At 46.0% G+C, this 23,900-nt stretch overlaps 1 protein-coding gene across 1 annotated transcript in view; it reads right to left on the bottom strand.

The window, feature by feature from the left end:
* LOC144498528 (thyrotropin-releasing hormone-degrading ectoenzyme-like) overlaps positions 1-23,900 on the bottom strand; it is a 139,710-nt gene that overhangs the window by 29,719 nt on the left and 86,091 nt on the right. The window contains exons 5-11 of the mRNA XM_078219779.1: positions 20,207-20,361; positions 19,501-19,614; positions 16,601-16,738; positions 11,821-11,886; positions 7,596-7,661; positions 5,154-5,341; positions 993-1,081 (exon numbers count right to left, since the gene is read on the bottom strand). Of these exons, the coding sequence (XP_078075905.1) occupies positions 993-1,081; positions 5,154-5,341; positions 7,596-7,661; positions 11,821-11,886; positions 16,601-16,738; positions 19,501-19,614; positions 20,207-20,361 (816 nt within the window). The remainder of the gene's footprint in view (positions 1-992; positions 1,082-5,153; positions 5,342-7,595; positions 7,662-11,820; positions 11,887-16,600; positions 16,739-19,500; positions 19,615-20,206; positions 20,362-23,900) is intronic.

Raw genomic sequence — 23,900 nt, 5'->3', positions numbered from 1 at the left:
ACACAAAGTTAATCAGTTCAAGTAATAAATAGCTTTGGATCTATTTAAAGTTTATTTATTAGTGTCACAAGTAGGTTTACATTAACACTGCAGTGAAGTTACAGTGAAAATCCCCGAGTCACCACACTCTGGCGCCTGTTCGGGTATACTGAGGGAGAATTTAGCATGGCCAATGCACCTAACCAGCAGGCCTTTCGGATTGTGGCTGGAAACCGGAACACCCGGAGGAAACCCACGCAGACAGACAGTGGCCCAAGCTGGGAATTGAACCTGAATCCCTGGTGCTAATGAGGCAGCAATACTAACCACTGTGCCACCCGCAAGAAACTACACAAGGTCGTGAATGTAGCCCAATCCATCACGTAAACCAGCCTCCCATCCATTGACACTGTCTACACTTCCCGCTGCCTCGGCAAAGCAGCCAGCATAATTAAGGACCCCACGCACCCCGGACATTCTCTCTTCCACTTTATTCCGTCGGGACAAAGATACAAAAATCTGAGGTCACGTACCAACCAACTCAAGAACAGCTTCTTCCCTGCTGCCATCAGACTTTTGAATGGACTTACCCTACATTAAGTTGATCTTACTCTACACTCTAGATATAACTGTAACACTACAGTCTGCACTCTCTCCTTTCCTTCTCTATGTACGGTATGCTTTGTCCATATAGCGCGCAAGAAACAATACTTTTCACTGTATGCTAATACATGTGTCAATAATAAATCAAATCAAATCAAATCATGTTAAGCATGCACAATCTGATGCGATTATATTCATGCTAAAGCCACTTAGATTTTACAACTTCGGAACACCAGAGAAACGCAAAAAAACTGAGGACAGGATGTTATTTCCATCATTAAAAAAGTAAACTATGTAATTTCAGTATCAAAATTCCACCGTAACGATTTACAATGTGTGAGCCTGAAATTTTGCAAGTTCATAAACCAGATTTATATAGCTGACAATATATTAATAAATTGAAGCAATACCTGTTTTGTTATTAATCCATATCATTGTCTCTGATAAGATATGGCTGAAGTTCCCTACCGCGACAGTTAGAGGGATTTCCCACAGGTAGCTGGAAAAATAAAGCATAGGTGGGCAGAAATTACAGTCAGAAATATTATTCCACAATCACTTCACCCTCTCAAGCCTAATTCCTATCTCTGCTATGTACAGAGGCAGTATCCTGTTCACACAGTAACATCACTGACAATAATTCCCTGCCACCCTGAAGATGGAGAAGGTAGTCAAGAAGGCATGCGTCATGCTTGCCTCCATCGGCCGGGGCACTGAGTTTAAAAATTGGCAAGTCATGTTGCAGCTTTATAGAACCTTAGTTAGGCCGCATTTGGAATATAGTGTTCAATTCTGGTCGCCACACTACTAGAAGGGTGTGGAGGCTTTGGAGAGGGTATAGAAAATATTTATCCAGATGTTGCCTGGTATGGAGGGCATTATCTATGAGGAGAGGTTGGAGAAACTTGGTTTGTGCTCACTGGCATGACGGAGGTTGAGGGGCGACCTGATAGAAGTCTACAAGATTATGAGGGGCATGGACAGAGTGGATAGTCAGAAGCTTTTTCCCAGGCTGGAAGAGTCAATTACTAGGGGGCATGACTTAAGATGAGAGGGGCAAGGTTTAAAGGAGATGTATGAGGCAAGTATTTTACACAGAGGGTGGTGCCGGGGGAGGTAGTGGAAGCAGATACAGTGGTGACTTTTAAGCGTGGTGAGCCGGTAAGATCAGGGGAGACGTGGAAAACCGGGTTCACGCCCATGATGGGGGACAGGGCCATGACTGGGAGGCAGTGGGGATGTACACTGCATCGGGGATTGACCACGGTGGTGATCATCTGATAGGGATGGAGGGGCGGGAATCGGAGGGCGATCGGGGGGTGGGGTGTGAGGGTATAATGTCCGGGGGTTGGGGGAAGTGACAGATCTCCCAGTGCGCTGTGATCAGGGCGCATGTGCAATAGCGCCTCTACAGCTCAGCAGCTGGCTTCCCAGCCTGAATAGGCTCCGCCCACTCCCCTACTGGTGAGAATCATATCTTGCCTCATTTTTATTAAGTGCCGTATGATTTCATCTGGGAGCTCACCCAAAAAATGGGTGCGATTCTCTCCCATTTTCACACTCATTCAACACTTCGAATTTTTGTGGTACAATCAGCCCCTGGGTGTTTGATTCTTGTTTGGAATCCAGTATTTTTAAAATAACATTACGGACTATTCCTAACTCCAAAATGCCAACTATAAAATTCCAATTAACTTTTCAAATCCCACCACCACACTAGACAATTTCTGATCCCACTGTGGATTTTGCAAACACATGTACACAGCAAAGGCAACACATTAATCTGCTCATAAAATTGAAAATAATAACTAAGCTGTAAGTGCAAATGATTCTTTATTGAAACAGATGGCATAAAGAATTGAATACTTTGCAAACATTTTCAAACGCACGTGCTAAATTCAAAGCCAATGAGTAATAACTTATCTTTGCTTTATCTTTGTGTCACATCTCACGCATTCTGCTTTGAATTAGGTTTCCACTTCATCAATAAAGATAATTTCAAAATACAAGACAAATTGGTACTGGAAATGTCAGTATTTATTTGCCCTAGAAACACAGCAATTTTATAGGTTGTCGATGGATTGTGGGGCGGCACGGTGGCACAGTGGTTAGCACTGCTGCCTCAGAGCGCCAGAGACCCGGGTTCGATTCCCGGCTTGGGTCACTGTTTGTGTGTGGAGTTTGCACATTCTCCCCATGTCTGCGAGGGTTTCCTCCAGGTGCTCCGGTTTCCTCCCACAGTCCAAAGATGTGCGGGTTAGGTGGATTGGCCATGCTAAATTGACCCTAGTGTCAGGGGAACTAGCTAGGATAAATGTAGGGGTTATGGGAATAGAACCTAGGTGGGATTGTGGTCGGTGCAGACTCGATGGGCCGAATGGCCTCCTTCTGCACTGTAGGGATTCTATGATTCCATGAACGTTCCATGAACGTTCAAAGACCATTTCCTCGGGTGGATGGAGCTATTACAAGGGGGCATAACTATAGGGTTCGTGGTGGGAGATATAGGAAGGATATCAGAGGTAGGTTCTTTACGCAGAGAGTGGTTGGGGTGTGGAATGGACTGCCTGCAGTGATAGTGGAGTCAGACACTTTAGGAACATTTAAGCGGTTATTGGATAGGCACATGGAGCACACCAGGATGATAGGGAGTGGGATAGCTTGATCTTGGTTTCAGATAAAGCTCGGCACAACATCGTGGGCCGAAGGGCCTGTTCTGTGCTGTACTGTTCTATGTTCTATGATTGGAAAACTTACGATAGGCTTTAGACTTAACCTGCTCTGTTTTGTCTGTGTGTGGAACAGAGATAAAAATTCTATAAAAATCTGGCTAAGTGCAGCATCCAATGTTATGGACATATCGGGAGAACGTTTCCCAGTAACATGGAGGTGGGTTGGCAGAGTTCGAGCTGGGAAAATGGCAAAAAAGCGTTTCTGGCTGACTCCCTGTCATGCTCCTGTCTCTTTGCACTTTTAGAAGGGACAACTTCAGAGTAACCCACCGGACAGAAGCCAGTTGAATTAAGTATGGAAGCCATCAGCAGGCATGTTCAGAAGGCGGAAGAAGGTGTGTACAGGACCACCCTCCCCCCCATTGTGCCTTCACCCCTTTGGCCACAAGAGGCGAGTACAAAGTGGGAGGTCAGAACTCGGTGGTTTCTATGACGACCCTTGGGGCACTTGCGGACAAATGTTTGCAATTGTTTATTTGCTGAGCATGAGGAATTGGGTGCCAGTCCCATCAGCACCATGGTGCCTCCACGTTGTGCCACCCTCTACTTCTCCAATGATCTCAACAAGGCAGTTTAAAGTTTATTTATTAATGTCACAAGTAGGCTTACATTAACACTGCGATGGGGTTACTGTGAAAATCCCCCAGTCGCCACACTCCGGCGCCTGTTCGGGTTCACTGAGGGAGAATTTAGCATGGCCAATGCACCTAACCAGCACGTCTTTCGGACTGTGGGAAGAAACCTGAATACCGGAGGAAACCCACAAAGACACAGGGATATCATGAAGACTTTGCAAAGGCAGTGACCCAAGCCGGGAATTGAAGCCAAGTCCCTGGCGCTGTGAGGCAGCAATGCTAACCACTGTACCACCGTGCCGCCCACAAGCACTCACAGTCGCTCTGCCAGCTGCCCTTCACTTCAGGATCTCTGATTGGTCTGTCCAGAGCTTCAGGCCTCCCTAATTGGTTGACATTCCTGGAGGCAGTTTCCTAATTGGCCACCCTGGGAAGATTGTGCCCAATCTCTGTTAACAGGATCCAAGCCACTTGGTGAAGCCTTTCCTTATTGAGAGAGTTTACTCACTTATTCCATCGCACAGCACTGCTCCCACACACCCAGTGTCCCAGCTATCCCCTATTTATGGTCTTTTGATTAGAACAAAAAACATCAATAAATTAAACAAAAATGACAGGGGGTGATTCACCTATTTAAATATGCTCAAAGACAATCAATACCTAATACCTGTTGCTCTTAACCTGAGCAATAAAGTTTAAAGTTAATTTATTAATGTCACAAGTAGGCTTACATTAACACTGCAATGGGGTTACTGTGAATATCCCCTAGTCGCCACACTCCGACGTCCGTTCAGGGGCACTGAGGGAGAATTTAGCATGGCCAATGCACCTAACCAACACGTCTTTTGGACTGTGGAAGGAAATCGGAGCACCTGGAGGAAACCCACGCAGACACGGGGAGAACGTGCAGACTCCGCACGTGGACCCAAGCCAGGAATTGAACGCAGGTCCATTGCGCTGTGAGGTAGCACTGCTAGCCGCTGTGCCACCATCCCATCCAACATGATTGACATTAACAAACCTTAACAATGTCATTGATAAAACATTGACAAAGTCCCGTCACATGCACACTTCCATGCTCACGACCTGGGAGCCAGCCTGAGGTCAGGCTTGTGACTCGAAGGGGAAAATTCAGCCAATATCTCATTCCCCAACAGCAACTCAGTATTGTTTATATTGTTCAAATATCAATATCTGCTTTTGCACTGTGTGTCTGGTTTTATCTCTCACTCTCCGTGCATGTACAATGAAATAGAACGATTACCTGTGATTTGAAAAAGCGGGGTTAGCGGATTTTGCAGTGAGATCATAGATAAAATGTTCTTGGCTGATGGTTAAAATATTAACACTGCTCTCATTCCTAACAATGGTGACAACAGGATACCCCATCTGTAATGTCCAACCGTCCATGACTTCTTTGATGTTGATGTTTTTTCCGATTCTCCGCAATGTCTATATAAAGGCAAAAATACTGGTATCTGAGGCGTTGCAGATGTTTTCAACTCAATGCAATCTCAACAGCAACGAGATCATTCAATACCCATTAGAGTGGGGCCGGTACAATCGCTAAGCTTTACACTTGGATGACTGCAGTGAAATCAGGAATCTCTCACACCATATGAACGTTCTCATCAATAAGGATGAGGATGCACTGTCAGTGAGGAGTTAGGACTGGATTGTATTAAAATGGAATTTATCTAGTGTACAACAACAACTGATTGTATTTATATAGTGTCTTCAACATAATAAAACATCTCTACGTGCTTCGTGGGAGCACTGTGATGCATAATTGTCCACCAAATCACCTTAAGGGTATTGGGCTAGATGGGCATAAACTTGGTCAAAGAGGTGGGTCTTAAGAATCATAGAATCCCTACAGTGCAGAAAGAGGCCATTCGACCCATCGAGCCAGCACTGACAGCAATCCCACCCCAGCTCTATCCCTGTAACCCCACATATTTACCCTGCTAATCCCCCTACCACTAAAAGAGATAACAATGTTAACTCTAATACCTTTTGCTTAGTTTGCATCTTCACTGAATTGTGCATTATGCAGCAAATCAGCACATAAAAAGGGGCAACAATATCTGCAACTGACCTCATATCATGTAGCCAAAATGTGGTTTAGTTCCAAAATCATCCAACTTAATCATAGGATCCCTAGAGTGCAGAAGTAGGCCCGTCAAGTCTGCACCAACTCTCTGACGGAGCATCTTACCCAGGCCCACCCCCTGCCCTATCCCCGTAACCCCACACATTTATCTCGTTAATCGCCTAACCTACACATCTTGGGGCAATTTAGCATGGCCAATCCAGCTAACCCGCACATTGTTGAACTGTGGGAGGAAACCGGAGCACCCGGAGGAAACCCATGCAGACACGGGAAGAATGTGCAAATTCCACACAGTGATCCAAGCCAGGAAGCGAACCCTGATCCCTGGCGCTGTGAGGTAGTAGCGCTAACCACTGTGTCACCGTGCCGCCCAATTGCCACGAAAACATATGAAATGAACATATTTTAACATTTTAGAAATAATTGGGGGTATTCACCAGCCTCTCAGCCGCATGTTTCCTGTTGGCGGGTTCCTGTGGTGTGCTGTTCACACTGGTGGCAGGATTCTCTGGTCCCTCCGCTGTCAGTGGGATTTCCCATTAGTGTCAACCCACGCAGTTCCGAAACCCGTGGGAGGGGGTGCGCTGCCGGCGGGACCAGAGAATCCCGTCGCCGTGAACGGCCGGAGAATTCCCCCAAATGAATAAATGTCTTCAAAAATAAAAGCTACACAGATCACAACATACACATCAGGATTCCGCTGGAACATGCAAAATAGTTTGTCAATATTTAACTTATTTACATATATTCCAAGATGTCACCATATTATAGAACCCCAACAGTACCAAAGGAGGCAAATGGCCCATCAAGTGTGTACCAACCAGAATCCCACCAAGGCCCTATTCCCGAAACCCTCATTTACCCTGCTAATTCCCGATACTAGGGGTAATTTAGCATGCCCAATCAACCTCTTTGGACTGTGGGAGGAAACCGGAGCACCCGGAGGAAACCCATGCAGACACGGGGCGAATGTGCAAACTCCACACAGACAGTGACCCCAGGCTGGAATTGAACTGGGTCCCTGGCGCTGCGAGGCAGCAGTGCTAACTACTGTGCCGCCATAACGGCTAACTTTCAAGATGGATATCTTGGAATCCATCATGACCCAACTCACTGGAAAGAAAACTTCCACTAAACTGATGAAGAACTGTTTGAGACTAATTCATATCCCTGATGTTATTAGATTCTAACCTTGGATGACCAATTTTAGAGAGTGATTCGAAGGTTAATTGCATACCAGGGCTGATTTGCTGTTAATAAGATGCTTGGGCCTTTTGATTCATCCCGGTATTGTAACAATGGCCAGAATTTTACCGGCACATCCGCCCCGATTCCAGGGGCAGGCGAGGCTCAGAGAACGGCATTCTCTGTTGTCCTCGGGTGGATTGTACGGACCTCGGGCGGACGTGCCGGTAAAATTCCACCCAATGTGTTCCAATAAACAGCATAAAAATAGTCTGTGGTCATCAGTACAAATGTTCTCATGTCAACACACATAGAAGACAACACACTCAAAACAAAATACAACATGGCCACTAATGCTTTAGTTCAGGTGACTGCCACAAGCCACAACACTTTAAAGAAAAGGGTTACCTCTGTAAGCTTGTTCCACAGGTCATTTCTTCCTGCATTACCATACATATGTTCAGTTAAAAAGTCCTAGATTGGATAAAGAAGAATTGGAATTGAGAAGAACCTTGACCCATAGCCGAGCAAATAATTCACTCTCCCAAACGTTGCGCTAAGTTGTGCGCCACTGAGAGTTCAACTTACTTATGACCACAAATAACTCAAAACTATTAAGTCAAATAATCAGATTTCCTGACACTTAAACTCTTTCACGCAAAATCTTGCAACACAAGCAACACCTGTTCATACAGGTCGAAATGTTAACAGCGGGGGGTCTGGCCAATCCTAAATTATCAATAATCCTGGCAGTTTCATACCTCTCGTGCCTTCAGATCTCATTAAATAATTTATGCAGCAACTTCAGAAGCAAAGTGATTGCGGAGAATTCAGCAGAATATACGACACAGTGAAGCCAAAGATGAGCCGGATCAACTGCGAGGGTTCTTCCGGAATTAGTTGGTGTGATTGAAGTGTACATTGTTCTCTTCCAATCCATGATGGGTGCCAGAACATAAAGAAAGGCAGCAGTGTACTCCGCAATAAGTTACAGCCAAAGTGAACACTCTATCCCCAATTTTAATTGGGGCAAGAGATGAGCACAGAGCTACTGAGGTAACTGTTAACGCCCAGGCCATTTTAACTCCCAGGCCTTATTTAAACACCAATCTCCACAGGCACTGGTAGCAGGAAACAGTCCCGTTTGTTTCTCCTCGATAACGGGGAATAATTTCTTCCATTTCCCTTCAGCTGCTCTGCAGGAAAAATGCAACCAACAGGTCCGCCCTCACCTAAGAATGGTTAAATTGTCAATGAATTGTTAAAGGTGAAAATCCATTCATAAACATGTCAGTGATATTGCCTTTTAATACCAACCTGGGGAAAGCTTCACAACTGGATCTTTGCAATTACTTCTCTAACTGCGTCAGTTAGCCATGAACGTGAAATTGGGATGTTAGCTAATGTGAAAAATCACTTTGGCAGTACAATGGGTTGTAAATGGCAGGTAATGATGAAATATTAACCTTCACCAAATGTAACAGTTGCAGAAAATGCAAACTTGTTGCTGTCTGCTAACTTGCATGCCGGCTGCATGCAACTAGCATTAAACGCACAACTGTCAACTCTGCATGCTTCTGCCAGAAGCTCCCTGCATGCATGCTAATGCCCTCACTAAAATGGGAGCCAGTACAACTAGCACCAGAAGCTCCCTGCATGCATGCCAATGCCCTCACTAAAATGGGAGCCAGTACAACTAGCACCAGGCGCTCCCTGCATGCATGCCAATGCCCTCACTAAAATGGGAGCCAGTACAGCTAGTACCAGAAGCTCCCTGCATGCTTGCTAATGCCCTCACTAAAATGGCAGCCAGCACAGCTAATACCAGAAGCTCCCTGCATGCATGCTAATGCCCTCACTAAAATGGCAGCCAGCACAGCTAGTACCAGAGGTTCCCGACATGCATGCTAATGCCCTCACTAAAATGGCAGCCAGCACAGCTAATACCAGAGGTTCCCGACATGCATGCTAATGCCCTCACTAAAATGGCAGCCAGCACAGCTAGCACCAGAAGCAGGTACACGTTCAAAGGACACCTTTTTGGCACGCATAGTGACAGAAAGAACAGGTGCTATGGAATGGAGTTTCACTGCCAGCAGTGTTAAGAGCACATTGGCAGAGCAGACCTGATGGGCCAAATGGCCTACTCCTGTTCCTACGTCTTATGGTCTAAGGAGATTTAACCTGCTTCCAGGAAATGTCTGTTTGCCTTGAACATGAAATAAGATTGCAGAGAGAAAGCCCGAGCTGGAACAATGCATAGTCACAGTTCCTTAATTTCACTTGACGCTCATCTTTATTATGTATATAATAGATTCATTAATGCATTTTAATTAACAACACAGTAGTTCCATGAGTGTTTGAGCTTATGCTGAGGCACACTGTGTTAATTTTTAAAAAGACACAATCCCTGCAGAGCTAGGGAAAAAAACAAATTGCCCTCCCTATTATAATTGCACTGTAGGTGAGAAGCAATTTAATTCCACTGATTATTATGTGTTAGCGAAAGGTTAACAATACATAAGTTATGCTCGGAATGGGTTAGACAGATTAACGGTAAACATTGCATGCTATCAACAGCATTGATCAGGCCAGAAATTGCAACAAGAACAATAGTGAAGTTATCAGCCCCTTTCCATTATACTGGCTGACAACTGCTGGCTGTGGTAAACCACTGTTAGCTTATTGCCTGTGTGTGTGTGTGACATACCTGGACATGCCCCTGCCGGCCCGGCCTGGGACTCCTCCGCCTTAGTCCAGGTATAAAGGTGACTGCTCCCCACCCCCCGCCTCAGTCTCTGGGCCAGTTCATCGGCATGGGTGTGCTCCAAGTCTTTTGCTAATAAAAGCATCTTTGTTCGAGCATACAAACTAGTCTTTGCTTGATTGATAGTGCATCACTGGCGTTCACACAAATGCAGGAATCTAGATGTTGCTATGAGGGTTGGGTGGCACAGTGGCATTGTGGTTAGCACTGCTGCCTCTCAGCGCCAGGTTCGATTCCTAGCTTGGGTCACTGTCTGTGCAGAATCTGCACGTTCTCGCTGTGCCTCCTGGGTTTCCTGCGGGTGCTCCAGTTTCCTCCCACAGTCCGAAAGGCGTGCTGGTTAGGAGCATTGGCTAAATTCTCCCTCAGTGTACCCGAACAGGCGCCGGAGTGTGGCGACTAGGGGGTTTTCACATTAAATTCATTGCAGTGTTAATGTAAGCCTACTTGTGACAGTAATAAATAAACTTTAAACTTTAAGGAATACTTTGTTCCTCCACAGGAGGAGCTGTTGCAATCTTCGGCACTGAAATGATTGCAACACCTTGGGCCGGAATCTTACCAGCATTCACACCGGCGGGATTTTCCCATCACACTGCAGTGAACAGATATTTGGCTGGCCGCGAAATTCTCCGGCCTCGCTGCAGTGGAAGCATGGCATGAACGGCTGTTAAGATCGTGCCCCATGGACTGGCTGCACTTACCCAATAGTTCCACACTAAATAGGACTGAACAAGTTGGTGCACTCTGCAGTGAGTGAGTTTTTAAATGGCATAGTGAGTGATCATTACTAATGAAGAAACTCTCTGGCACAGAAAATTTTAACTTGCAACTGCGGAGTCTCATTCCCTCAGAAGGAATTAGCTTAGCATCAGCGTCACAAGTTGGCTTACATTACCACTGCAATGAAGTTACTGTGAAAACCCCCCAGTCACCACACTCTGGCGCCTGTTCGGTTACACTAAGGGAGAATGTAGCAATGCCAATGCACCAAACCAGCACATCTTTCGGACTGTGGGAGGAAACCGGAGCACCAGGAGGAAACCCACACAGACACAGGGACAATGTGCAGACGCCACACAGACAGTGACCCAAGTCGGGAATCAAACCTGAGTCCCTGGTGCTGTGAGGCAGTAGTGCTGCCATCGGTACTGGCGATTTTGTTTTTTTATTCATTCGTGGGACATGGGCATTGCTGGCTAGGCCAGCAATTATTGCCCATCCCGAGCTGCCCTTGAGAAGGTTGGGTGGTGAGCTGCCTTCTTGAATCGCTGCAGTCCGTGTGCCGTGGGTTGACCCACAATGCCGTTAGGGAGGGAATTCCAGGATTTTGACCCAGCGACTGCGAAGGAACGGCCGATATATTTCCAAGTCAGGATGGTGAGTGGCTTGGAGGGGAACTTGCAGGTGGTGGCGTTCCCATGTGTCTGCTGTCTTTGTCCTTCTAGATGGAAGTGGTCGTGGATTTGGAAGGTGCTGCCTCAGGATCTTTGGTGAATTGCTGCAGTGCATCTTGTAGATAGTACACACTGCTGCTACTGAGCGTCGGTGGTGGAGGGACTGGATGTTCGTGGATGTGGTGCCAATCAATTAGAAAAGTTTATTTTATTTTACTTGTTCTGTCTATCTCTTCCCGTAACAAATATCCAGATGGCTTGAAGAAACCGAATTCTTAATATAATCTGTAAAAGTTACAAAAGTTACCAAGATCCAAACCTATTTACATTCTTGTGATTTTTTTATTGTAGTTTCATAGACATGTATCACACACACACACACACCTAGATCAGAAAAGCACGCACAGCATTGTCAGATGATTGTACATAAGCAGATATAAAATAATCACTTCTCAAGACCTTTACCCACCTGTAATCCTGTTTGAAATACTTGCTGTCCCATAAAGTTAGCCACCATCCGAATCAATGCAGCACCCTTGGAATTAAAATCAAAGATTATTTTAATTCAAATAAATGAGCTGGCAACAATGTCGGAATTTTACCGCTCCGCGCGCCACGGGAATCGGGGCGGGCGAGGGGCGGACAATGGGGAGGTCCGTTGACCTCGGGCAGGATTTTTACGGTTTCGGGACGAGCAAGGCCGTAAAATTCCACCCCAAGAGTCCAAACACTAATCACCCCAACTAAAAAAACAGAAAAATGCTGGAAAATCTCAGTAGGTCTGACAGCATCTGTGGAGAGAGAATAGAGCTAACGTTTCGAGTCCAGATGACCCTTCGTCAGATGCTCTCAGACCTGCTGAGATTTTCCAGCATTTTTTTGTTTTGGTTTCAGATTCCATCATCCGCAGTATTTTACTTTTATTTTTATACGAATCACCTCAGTTCTGTTTTCATATCTATATTCTTTTAATGGAAAACAACTGCTAGCCACTGGATAAACACACATGTACTTTAATATTTTCTTATGTCCTCTTATTGTGTAAAGTTCCATTTGTTCTTGGACTACACTGCGATCCTGTTTTAGTGCTCAGTGCAGTCAAGGTAAGAAGTCTCACAACACCAGGTTAAAGTCCAACAGATTTATTTGGTATCACGAGCTTTCGGAGCGCTGCCCCTTCATCAGGTGATTGAGGTGATGATCTTCATCATCTCATCTGATGAAGGAGCAGCGCTTCAAAAGCTCGTAATTCCAAATAAGCCTGTTGGACTTTAACCTGGTGTTGTGAGACTTCTTACGGTGCCCACCCCAGTCCAATGCCGGCATCTCCACATCAGAGCAGACAAGACCAAATATGTTCCATTTATGCTATCCGGTGTCTGTGAGAATTCGGCAATGCCAACAGGTCCCCGAGATCATCCCTCCTCCTTATTGATGTGTTGGCGGGGAGGCTAATGAACTGGTGACACCTCAAGAGTGACAGATCATTGTGCGTGCAGCAACCAGACTGATGGTCCTGCTGTCAGCATGAGCGGTTAATGAGGCAGAGACAGAGGTTTGGAGCCATGGTCACCTTCACAGTTAACAAGCAAGCCTCCAATTCTCACTCAAAGAGCAAAGAACAAAGAACAATACAGCACAGGAACCTCGGCCCTCCAAGCCCACGCCGCGCCCTGGTCCAAACTAGACCATTCTTTTGTATCCCTCCATTCCCACTCCGTTCATGTGGCTATCTAGATAAGTCTTAAATGTTCCCAGTGTGTCCGCCTCCACCACCTTGCCCGGCAGCGCATTCCAGGCCCCCACCACCCTCTGTGTAAAATACGTCCTTCTGATATCCGGTTAAACCTCCCCCCACCTCACCTTGAACCTATGACCTCTCGTGAACGTCACCACCAACCTGGGAAAAAGCTTCCCACTGTTCACCCTATCTATGCCTTTCATAATTTTATACACCTCTATTAGGTCACCCCTCATCCTCCGTCTTTCCAGTGAGAACAACCCCAGTTTACCCAATCTCTCCTCATAACTAAGCCCTTCCATACCAGGCAACATCCTGGTAAACCTCCTCTGCACTCTCTCTAAAGCCTCCACGTCCTTCTGGTAGTGTGGTAACCAGAACTGGACGCAGTATTCCAAATGCGGCCGAACCAACGTATTATACAACTGCAACATCAGACCCCAACTTTTATACTCTATGCCCCGTCCTATAAAGGCAAGCATGCCATATGCCTTATTCACTACCTTCTCCACCTGTGACGTCACCTTCAAGGATCTGTGGACTTGCATACCCAGGTCCCTCTGCGTATCTACACCGTTTATGGTTCTGCCATTTATCGTATAGCTCCCCCCTACGTTAGTTCTACCAAAATGCATCACTTTGCATTTATCTGGATTGAACTCCATCTGCCATTTCTTTGCCCAAATTTCCAGCCTATCTACATCCTTCTGTAGCCTCTGACAATGTTCCTCACTATCTGCAAGTCCAGCCATTTTCGTGTCATCCGCAAACTTACTGATCACCCCAGTTACACCTTCTTCCAGATTGTTTATATAAATCACAAACAGCAGAGGTCCCAATATAGAGGCCTGCGGAATACCACTAGTCATGATGTGGAGATGCCGGCGTTGGACTGGGGTAAACACAGTAAGAAGTTTAACAACACCAGGCTAAAGTCCAACAGGTTTATTTGGCTTTTGCTACCAAATAATCCTGTTGGACTTTAGCCTGGTGTTGTTAAACGTCTTACTGTGAACACCACTAGTCACAGGCATCCAGCTGGAAAAAGACCCTTCCACTACCACCCTCTGTCTTCTGTGACCCATCTAGCCACCTCCCCCTTTATCCCATGAGATCCAACCTTTTGCACCAACCTACCATGAGGGACTTTGTCAAACGCTTTACTAAAGTCCATATAGACGACATCCACAGCCCTTCCCTCGTCAACCATTCTAGTCACTTCTTCAAAAAACTCCACCAGGTTTGTGAGGCATGACCTCCCTCTCACAAAATCAGAAGGATGTAGATAGGCTGACTAGCGTTAATGAGTTTATTCCTTTCTAAATGCGCATACATCCTATCTCTAAGAATCCTCTCCAACAACTTCCCTACCACGGACGTCAAGCTCACCGGCCTATAATTTCCCGGGTTATCCTTCCTACCCTTCTTAAATAACGGGACCACATTAGCTATCCTCTAACAGGTAAGCGGTTGTCTCTTTGCTGGAGTGCTGTTGCATCAGATATGATATTCTATCTCTGAAGAGCACATGTTGTAAGGCCTCCTTCCTCCTCTTTTTTTTGCTGCCTATGTTTTTGCTGCCGCGTACCTCCTGATTATCATGCCTCGAGGATAAGCCCAGCAGCATCCCCGTGTGTGGCAACTTCACAGACCATTGCGTTTTTGAGAACGCAGCCAGAATCCTGGCCTAAAATCAGGGAATAGATTACAAAAGCAGAGAGGTCATGATGGAGTTGTATAAAACTTCGGTGAGGCCACAGCTGGAGTATTGTGTACAGTTCTGGTTGCCACATTATAGGAAGGACGTGATCACATTGGAAAGGGTGCAGAGGAGATTCACCAGGATGTTGCCTGGGATGGAACATTTAGGTTATCAAGAGAGGGTGGATAGGCTTGGGTTGTTTTCTCTGGAGCAGAGAAGACTGAGGGGTGACCTGATTGAGGTGTTAAAGATTATGAGGGGCATGGACAGGGTGGATAAGGAGCAGCTGTTCCCCTTAGTTGCAGGGTCAGTTAGGAGGGGGCACAAGTTAAAAGTGAGGGGTGGGAGGTTTAGGGGGAATTTGAGGAAAAGCTTTTTACCCAGACGGTGTGGTGATGGTCTGGAGTGCGCTGCCTGGGAGGGTGGTGGAGGCGGGATGCCTCACATCCTTTAAAAAGTACCTGGATGAGTACTTGGCACGTCATAACATTCAAGGCTATGGGCTAAGTGCTGGCAAGTAGGATTAGGTGGATAGGTCAGGGCCTTTCATGCGTCGATGCAGACTCAATGGGCCGAAGGGCCTCTTCTGCACTGTAGCATTCTGTGACTCTGTGAAAAGCAACCTAGAGAACTAATACCCAGTAACGGCCACTTAAGAGTCTCACCCATCACTGCTGGCATTCAGACTCCACCGCACCCGTAGAGTCTGAATCATTAAATAGTTTTGTGAAGGAGACAGATATACTTCTGATTTTTTAAAAACGGGTTAAAGGGATATGGGAAACAGGTGGGGAGGTGGATTTGAGACCAGGAGAGATCAGCCATGACCTGATTGAATGGGGGAGTAGGCTCGATGAACTGAATTGCCTACTTCTGCTCCTAATTCCTATATTCCTATGTTCCTTACTTGTGGCAGGGAGGGTCATGCCACGCAGGAGGCCTGTTGGATTTAGCTGTGCAGACCGGTATCGGGCAAGGGGAAACCTCTTTCGTGGGCCCACTGGAGGCACTCCCCTTCTAAGATCATCAGCCCCCGTCTAACCCTTCCCCCCTGACCTCTAGAGTTTGCCCCCTCCACTCCCTCGCCGTGCCTCCCAATCCTGGATTTACCTGGGCTTCTCAGCACAGGGGAACTGGCTGTAGTCCCTGCAGTGGCCTCTGCTCCTGGCTGCCTAAGTTCTCTAAGGTAGGACTTCCTTCAGAGATAGGAATGGATGTTTTGCCTCAAAGCAATTAGAGCTGCTCCCAGCATTAAATCGCTGCAGGGTAGCTATCAGGATGGTGGGCAGGGGGTGGGGGGAGTTAGGGGCCAATGTGCCATGTAAAACCCAACCCATGGAATACTACAACATAGGAGGCCATTAGGCCCATCAAATCTGCAGCGAATCTTCTGAAGAAGATTCTGTTAGTCCCATTCGTCCTGTCTTTCCCTGCATTTTTCCTTCTTCAAGTATTTATCTAACTCCCTTTACAAGGGTACTATTTAATCTGCAACCACCACCCTATCAGATTGTGTATTAAGCGCATTGCAAATCCTAACCAGTAACTGCAAGCAATAAAAAACCTGCATGACACTTATGGTTGCCCCACCAATCACTGTATACTAATACATGTGACAATAATAAATCAAATCAAATCAAACTAACTAGATGGAAATGCAGGAGTACATATTGGTGTAAGGCTAAGTTTCAACATCTAGCAAAGGTCATTTCAGCTCCTTATGGGACATTAATATATTAATCTCCAGTTTCACACAAACTGCTTAAAATGTTCTTCTGCTGCTCAAACAGCTGTCAGCCACAGCACCTTCTTGTATGCAATCCAGTCGAAAACTCTATCGATGTCTGTTGCTTGCAGGACCTCCTGGGATATCGGGTGAGAACTGGCCAGGCCATCAAGTAGCATCACTTCATGAAGGTCATCAGTCAGGAATCGCTGTTTCTCCTGAAATATTCACACAAATACAGGCTCAAATCCCCCTGGATTCACAGTCAATCAAACAAGACTTATCAGCTATTAAAAACCCTTGTCGAAAGGACTTAAATTGGTGAAATAAAAGGGGAAAAGTTCAGAAAGCTGACAGCAAAAGCTCCCATTGAATTGTGAGTGCATCAAGTTGTTACTCTTGACTCGAAGCTCATCATCAAGCCTGTATCTTTGTTAACACACTTTACACCACATCAGAATCTTTCCATTTAATATGATGAGGCATTTGGATTTAGTTCAATTATCAGTGTAAGCTTCAACAAACTAACTGCACATATTGTCTAGGACAAAAAATTATGCTGGAAATACTCTGAGCGTCTGGCAGCATCTCTGGGGAGAGAAGCAGAGTTAACAGTTCAGGTCAGTGAACTTTTAATAAGCGCTGAAACTGCTGGGAGAGATGATGGCATAGTGGTAATGTCATTGGGCTTAAAAAGCCCAGGTTAATTCTCTGGGGGCATGGGTTCAAATCCCACCAGGGCAGAGAGTGGATCTAACATTTAAAAGTTACAGTTTATTTATTAGTCACAAGTAAGGCTTGTGCAATGTTTCATTTCAATGGGGCGGTACGGTAGCACAGTGATTAGCACTGCTGCTTCACAGCTCCAGGGACCTGGGTTCGATTCCCGGCTTGGGTCACTGTCTGTGCGGAGTTTGCACATTCTCCTCGTGTCTGCGTGAGTTTCCTCCGGGTGCTCCGGTTTCCTCCCACAGTCCAAGGATGTGCAAGTTAGGTTGATTGGCCATGCTAAAAAATTGCCCCTTAGTGTCCTGGGATGCGTAGGTTAGAGGGATTAGTGGGTAAAATATATGTAGGGATATGGGGGTAGGGCCTGGGTGGGATTGTGGTTGGTGCAGACTCGATGGGCCGAATGGCCTCTTTCTGTGCTGTAGGGTTTCTAAGATTTCTAAGGTTTCTAAGATTTCTAAGTTACTGTGAAATTCCCCTAGTTGCCACACTCAGGCGCCTGTACGGGACAATGCACCTAACCAGCACGTCTTTCAGATTGTGGGAGGAAACCGGAGCACCCAGAGGAAACCCAGGCAGACACAGGGAGAATGTGCAAACTCCACGCAGACAGTGACCCAAGCCGGGAATTGGTCCCTGGCCCTTTATTTTTTAAAGTTTAATTAATTTAATTAATAAATCAGGAATACAAAGCTGGTCATCAGTGAGGGTGACCCTGAAAAATATCATCCATTTTAAGGCAGCACGGTGGCACAGTGGTTACCACTGCTGCTTCACAGAGCCAGAGACCCAGGTTCGATTCCGGCCTTGAGTGACCGTCCTGTCTTTGTGGGGTTTGCACGTTCTCCCTGTGTCTGCATGGGTTTCCTCCGGGTGCTCCGGTTTCCTCCCACACTCCCAAGAAGTGCAGATTAGGTTGATTGGCAATGCTGAATTGCCCCTAGTGTCCCAAGATGCCTAGGTTAGGGGGATTGGCGGGGTAAGTGCATGGGGTTACAGGAATATCCTGGGTATGATGCTCTGTCAGAGAGTGGGTGCAGACTCGATGGGCCGAACGGCCTCCTTCTGCACTGTAGGGATTCTATGATGAAAACAGCTGAAGTAAAGACAGGGAATCTTAAAACGGCGACAACAAACTCTCACACTCACTTCTTCTCCCTAATAATCATTTTGCCTGTTCTGATGAAAGGTCATTAATCTGAAACGTTAGCCATTTTCTCTCTCCATGGATGGTATCAGACGTGCTGAGTATTTCTAGCATCTTCTTTTCTATGTCAGATTTCCAGCATTCACGGCATTTTTTTTGCTTTTTGTAACAGATATTGCCTGATGTTCTTGGGCAGAAGTCATAGAAATCATAGAAATCATAGAAACCCTACAGTGCAGAAGGAGGCCATTCGGCCCATTGAGCCTGCACCGACCACAATCCCACCCAGGCCCTACCCCTACATATTTACCCGCTAATCCCTCTAACCTACACATCTCAGGACACTAAGGGGCAATTTTTTTAGCATGGCCAATCAACCTAACCCGCACATCTTTGGAGTCTGATTTCAGGTTCTCTGCCCTTTGGTCTTTCACACCTTCTATTCTCTCTATGGACTGCCATTAGCAGCCTTTCCCCTTGTTTCTGTGGCTATGACTCACCTTTCGTTCCCTCACCCTGCCGTATAAATATCTCCCACTCTCTATGCCTTTTAGCTTTGACAAAGGGTCATCTGGACTCGAAACATCAGCTCTTTACTCTCCTTACAGATGCTGCCAGACCTGCTGAGGTTTTCCAGCATTTTCTCTTTTGGTCATTGAAATCAAACTGGGCAGTTTCTACAATGGACGGACAATCCGTAGATTTATGTCAGGTCAGCACGCTGGAGGTCTGTCGCAAGCCTATCCCGTCAAATAGTTATATAAAGCACGAAAGGACAAAACATCCAGCTGTAAGCTGGAAATACAGATCTTATGATAAATGCCAGTACCAAAATTTGCTTTGGGAATTTGAAACTTAATAATGCATCCTTTGAACATCATATTCTCTTCAACAAAAAAGTGCATTAATGGAATGTCTTTCCGAACAAATTTCACACTCAATGGTTCAAGTAATTATAGTATAATAGGCTGTAACACTTACACGCACTGTAGATTATACCTTGAAGCATTGTTATAAATAGAGTGCCACTGATTTTGACAGAAATATAGCTAGTTAGCGAGGTGTGTAATGAAGTGTAGATAGTCTGCAAAATTATGGGCTTACCATGTTGAAGTCTGGGTAAAGGTAATCGGTACCGACGTACTCAAAGTAGTGAGCAAATCCCTCCTTTAACCACACATCTTCCCACCAAATCGGAGTCACAAGGTCACCGAACCACTGAGAAGAAATAAAAAGCATTTGAAAACCGTGGCCATTGACCCTAGTGTCAGGGGGATTAGCAGGGTAAATGAGGGTTACGGGAATAGGGCCTGGGTGGGAGTGTAATTGCTACAGACTCGATAGACCGAATGGCCTCCTTCTTTACTGTAGGAATTCTATGATCCCTGTTGCTCTTAGAATCATAGAATCCCGACAGTGCAGAAGGAGGCCATTCAGCCCATCGAGACTGCACCAGCAATAATCCCACCCAAGCCCTATCCGCATCACCCTATATATTTACCCCACTGATCCCTTTAGCCCACACATCCCGGGACACTTAGGGGCAATTTAGCATGGCCAATCAACCTATCCTGCACATCGTTGGAAACCGGAGCATCCGGAGGAAACCCACGCAGACACGGGGAGAATGTGCAAACTCCACACAGACAGTGACCCAAGCCGGGAATCGAACCCAGGTCCCTGGAGCTGTGAGGCAGCAGTGCTAACCACTGTGCCACTGTGCACTGAAATCTCCATAAGGTTGGAACGAGAGCTCAAAGCCGTGATTACAAAGTGGTAAACTGCTCGTGTTTTCACCCAGCCTTCATACCTGATGGCAGATTTCATGGACAACGACCATGGTGACATCCAGTAAATAGGGGATGGAGGAAACTCCTGGATCCAGCAAAATCCTTTGTTCCACAAACACACTCAGGCCCCAGTTTTCCATGGCAGCGTAGGGATATTTAGGTACCGCTAACAAATCTGTCACAGGAAAAAAAAACAAGCAATTTGTCTCTCTTTTCTCGGCTAGACTACTCTTTGTCAAGGGACATTTCCACCTGATTTCTTGAAGGCTATTTCCGGTACTTTGGTATGCACTGCATTAATATACACCATAAACTAATATACATTGGACTTAAGGCAATACTGGTGCCTCGCCCAGGAGTTAGCATGACTGGGATGTTGAGATGGGCAATCTCTGATGATGCATCATTCAGTGACTAGGATGAGCGCCATAGCGTTATAGAATCCTTACAGTGCAGAAGGAGGCCATTCGGCCCATCATGCCTGCACCAAATTTTTGCACCAATTGACCTAATTATATTTTACTTAGAAACATAGAAACTAGAAGCAGGAGTAGGCCATTTGGCCCTTCAAGCTGCTCCGCCATTCATTTTGATCATGGCTGATCATCAAATTCAATGTTCTGATCCCCCCCTTCCCCCCATATCCCTTGATCCCTCTAGCCCCAAGAGCTATACCAATTTCTTCTTGAAGCCAGACAACGTTTTGACCTCAGGTGCTTTCTGCGGTAGTGAATTCCACATATTCACCACCCTCTGGGTGAAGTAGTTTCTCACCCTTCCTCTCGAGTGTCATTGTCCATTTACCACAGCAAATATACTTTTCTTCGACGATCATGTCCTCCTCTTTGCTTTTCTTGAGTGTATCTGCCATCTCTGCCCAAAAACGGTAGCAAACACACTCTCATTCCTCTACCAACTCTATCGCAAAGCCAATCACTGGAGGTGAACATAGGAACATAGGAATTAGGAGCAGAAGTTGGCAAATTCAGCCCTTTGAGCCTGCTCCGCCATTCAATCAGATCCTGGCTGATCTCTCCCTGGTCTCAAATCCACCTCCCCACCTGTTCCCCATATCCCCTTATCCCATTTTTTTACTAGAATTATATCTATTTCCTTCTTGAAACCATTCAACTATTCAGACTCCACTGCGCGATGGGGCAGCGAGTTCCACAAATTCACCGCCCTCTGTGAGAAGTAGTTCCTCCTCATCTCAGTTTTAAATCTACCGCCTCTCAGCCTATACCTGTGACCTCTTGTTCTAGATTGCCCCATAAGAGGAAACACTTGGTCCACATTTACTCTATCAATCCCTTTAAAAATGTTATATACCTCAATCAGATCCCCTCTCATCCATCTGAACTCCAGCGAGTTCAAGTCCAAACTGTTTAATCTCTTCTTATGCGTCAACCCCTTCATCCCCGGAATCAATCTGGTGAACTTCCTCTGAACTGCCTCCAAAGCCACCTCATCCTTCCTCAAATAAGCAGACCAAAACTGGACACAATACTCCAGATGTGGTCTCACCAACACCCTGTACCATTGCAACAACACTTCCCTACTTTGCAAATAAATGCCAACATCCCATTTGCCTTTTTTATTACGTGTTGTATCTGCATACCGATTTTCTGTGATTCATGTGAGTTGTTGATTATCTTTCGAAATCGGTGTCACTGTTATGGTGTAATATTGGACTGGGAAGAAAACAAGCAGTCCACTTGGTCCCGTGAATTTCCCACCCATCAAGTTTGGTTAAAATGTCCCTCATTGACTTGAAAGTAGCTAAATGAGAAGGGATCTCCTGAAGAAACATGATATGCTAATCAGAATACAAAGTGTTAATCCTGGGCACTATTATAACTTTAGCTGTCATTATAAGGCAAATAGGCATGGGTACAAGCTAGGTTTCCTCCCACGCTCCAAAGATGTATGAGTTAAGTTGATTGGCCATGCTAAATTGACCCTAGTGTCAGGGGGATTAGCAGGGTAAATATGTGGGGTTGCGGGAATAGAGCCTGGGTGGGATTGGGACGGTGTGGCTTCGATGGGCCGAATGGCGTCCTTCTGCACTGTAGGGATTCTATGATTCTATGGGTTCTATGAGTAGCCAGCAAGTTCAGGGTAAGGGTGGCACTGCGGCACAGCGAATAGCACTTCTGCCTCACAGCGCCAGGGACCCGGGTTCATTTCCGGCCTCGGGTCACTGCCTGTGGGTTTCTCCCCGTGTCTGCGTGGGTTTCCTCCGGGTGCGCCGGTTTCCTCCCACAGTCCAAAGATGTGCAGGTTAGGTTGATTGGCCATGCTCAATTGCCCCTTAGTGCCAGGGTGACTAGCAGGGTAAATACGTGGGGTTATGGAGATAGGGCCTCGGTGGGATTGAGGTCGGTGCAGGCTTGATGGCCCAAATGACCTCCTTCTGCACTGTAGGGATTCTATTCTATGATTCTAAGAACATCTTCCAACACTGAGTGACCAACAACAATAGTAGATTGTTGGTTACAGGACTGAAGGACATAAAAACAATGGAGATTTTTAAGATGCTGTGCCAGTTAGGAAGGGGCTAGTATAGGTTTCTATGGGAGGGTGAACTTTATGAGCTAAATGACCTCACTCATCTTTACATAGCTGTGTGACCTTTGTCTCTTTCCCCCCCAAGGGAAAGTGCTTCCTGTTTAATCCATCTCCTCGCAGCATGGCTGAGATAAGGAACTCTGCTTGCGAAGAACGGTGAGCATAAACTGTTGGTACACTTCCACAATCATCTACCATCTGCTCCTGCAGCAAGTTTCAGTTTACTATGAAATCGGCTGCTGGAAGGAAAGCTCCCACATCTGTAAATGTACATCTGTATCAGTGTTTGGTGAAAGCGGAGATTTCCAGACACGACAATGTTATGCAGTTGTGTTATACAGAATATTATTACTTTATATTCCCAATAGCTGCAGATTTAGGCTGAAAATCTCCCATCTCCCACTGCAGGATTCGTAGCAGGTGGGACAGAAAGTTTGGCAGACCATTTAAAGGTCTGTTGACCTCAGGCAGGAATTTCCAGCCTTGGGAGCGTGTGGCCAGAGAATCCCGCCGATATTATATATAGGGTGAGATGTTTTGGCCGTCCGCACCCCAAGACCAGAAATTCCCACCCAAGGTCAACAGATCTTTAAATTCTCTGCCAAATTTTCTGTCCCGTCCGTTACGCTTCCTGAGGCAGGCGGAACCAGAAAATCCCGCCCGTAGACATACGTTGAACTTTTTTAAAGCAACACTTTAGCTCAGCAAAGCACACTGGCCTACAGCAGCTTTATCTTGTCTTTGCGAAGGACACAAGCTGTTTTACGGAGGCTGTGGGCGGTATTTTACGGACTCGCTTGTCCCAAAACTGTAAAATACCACCTGAGGTCAACTGACCTTTCCATGGTCTGCGCCTCTCCCACTCCAATTCCCATGGCGGGCAGGACGGTAAAATTCCAGCAAAAGAGTTTATGAAGTTCTCAGAGACAGTGGCTAAGGTAAGCCCAACTCAAAACCAGAGAGAGGTCACATGAACCAACTCTTGGGTATAAAAAGGTTTTGGATTTGAACGAATTGTCAGAGCTAAACTGCTACAGGGATAAAAGGAATAACAGCCTCAACCCTTCCTACTTTCTCTGAAATCTTTCTCATCAAAGCTGAGTTGTCTGTGATTTGAAAACCCACCAGAAGACCTCATTGCTGCAA

Source organism: Mustelus asterias, chromosome 9 (assembly GCF_964213995.1).
Source record: "Mustelus asterias chromosome 9, sMusAst1.hap1.1, whole genome shotgun sequence".
NCBI lineage: Eukaryota > Metazoa > Chordata > Chondrichthyes > Carcharhiniformes > Triakidae > Mustelus > Mustelus asterias.
This window is presented reverse-complemented; position numbering and strand designations above follow the sequence as displayed.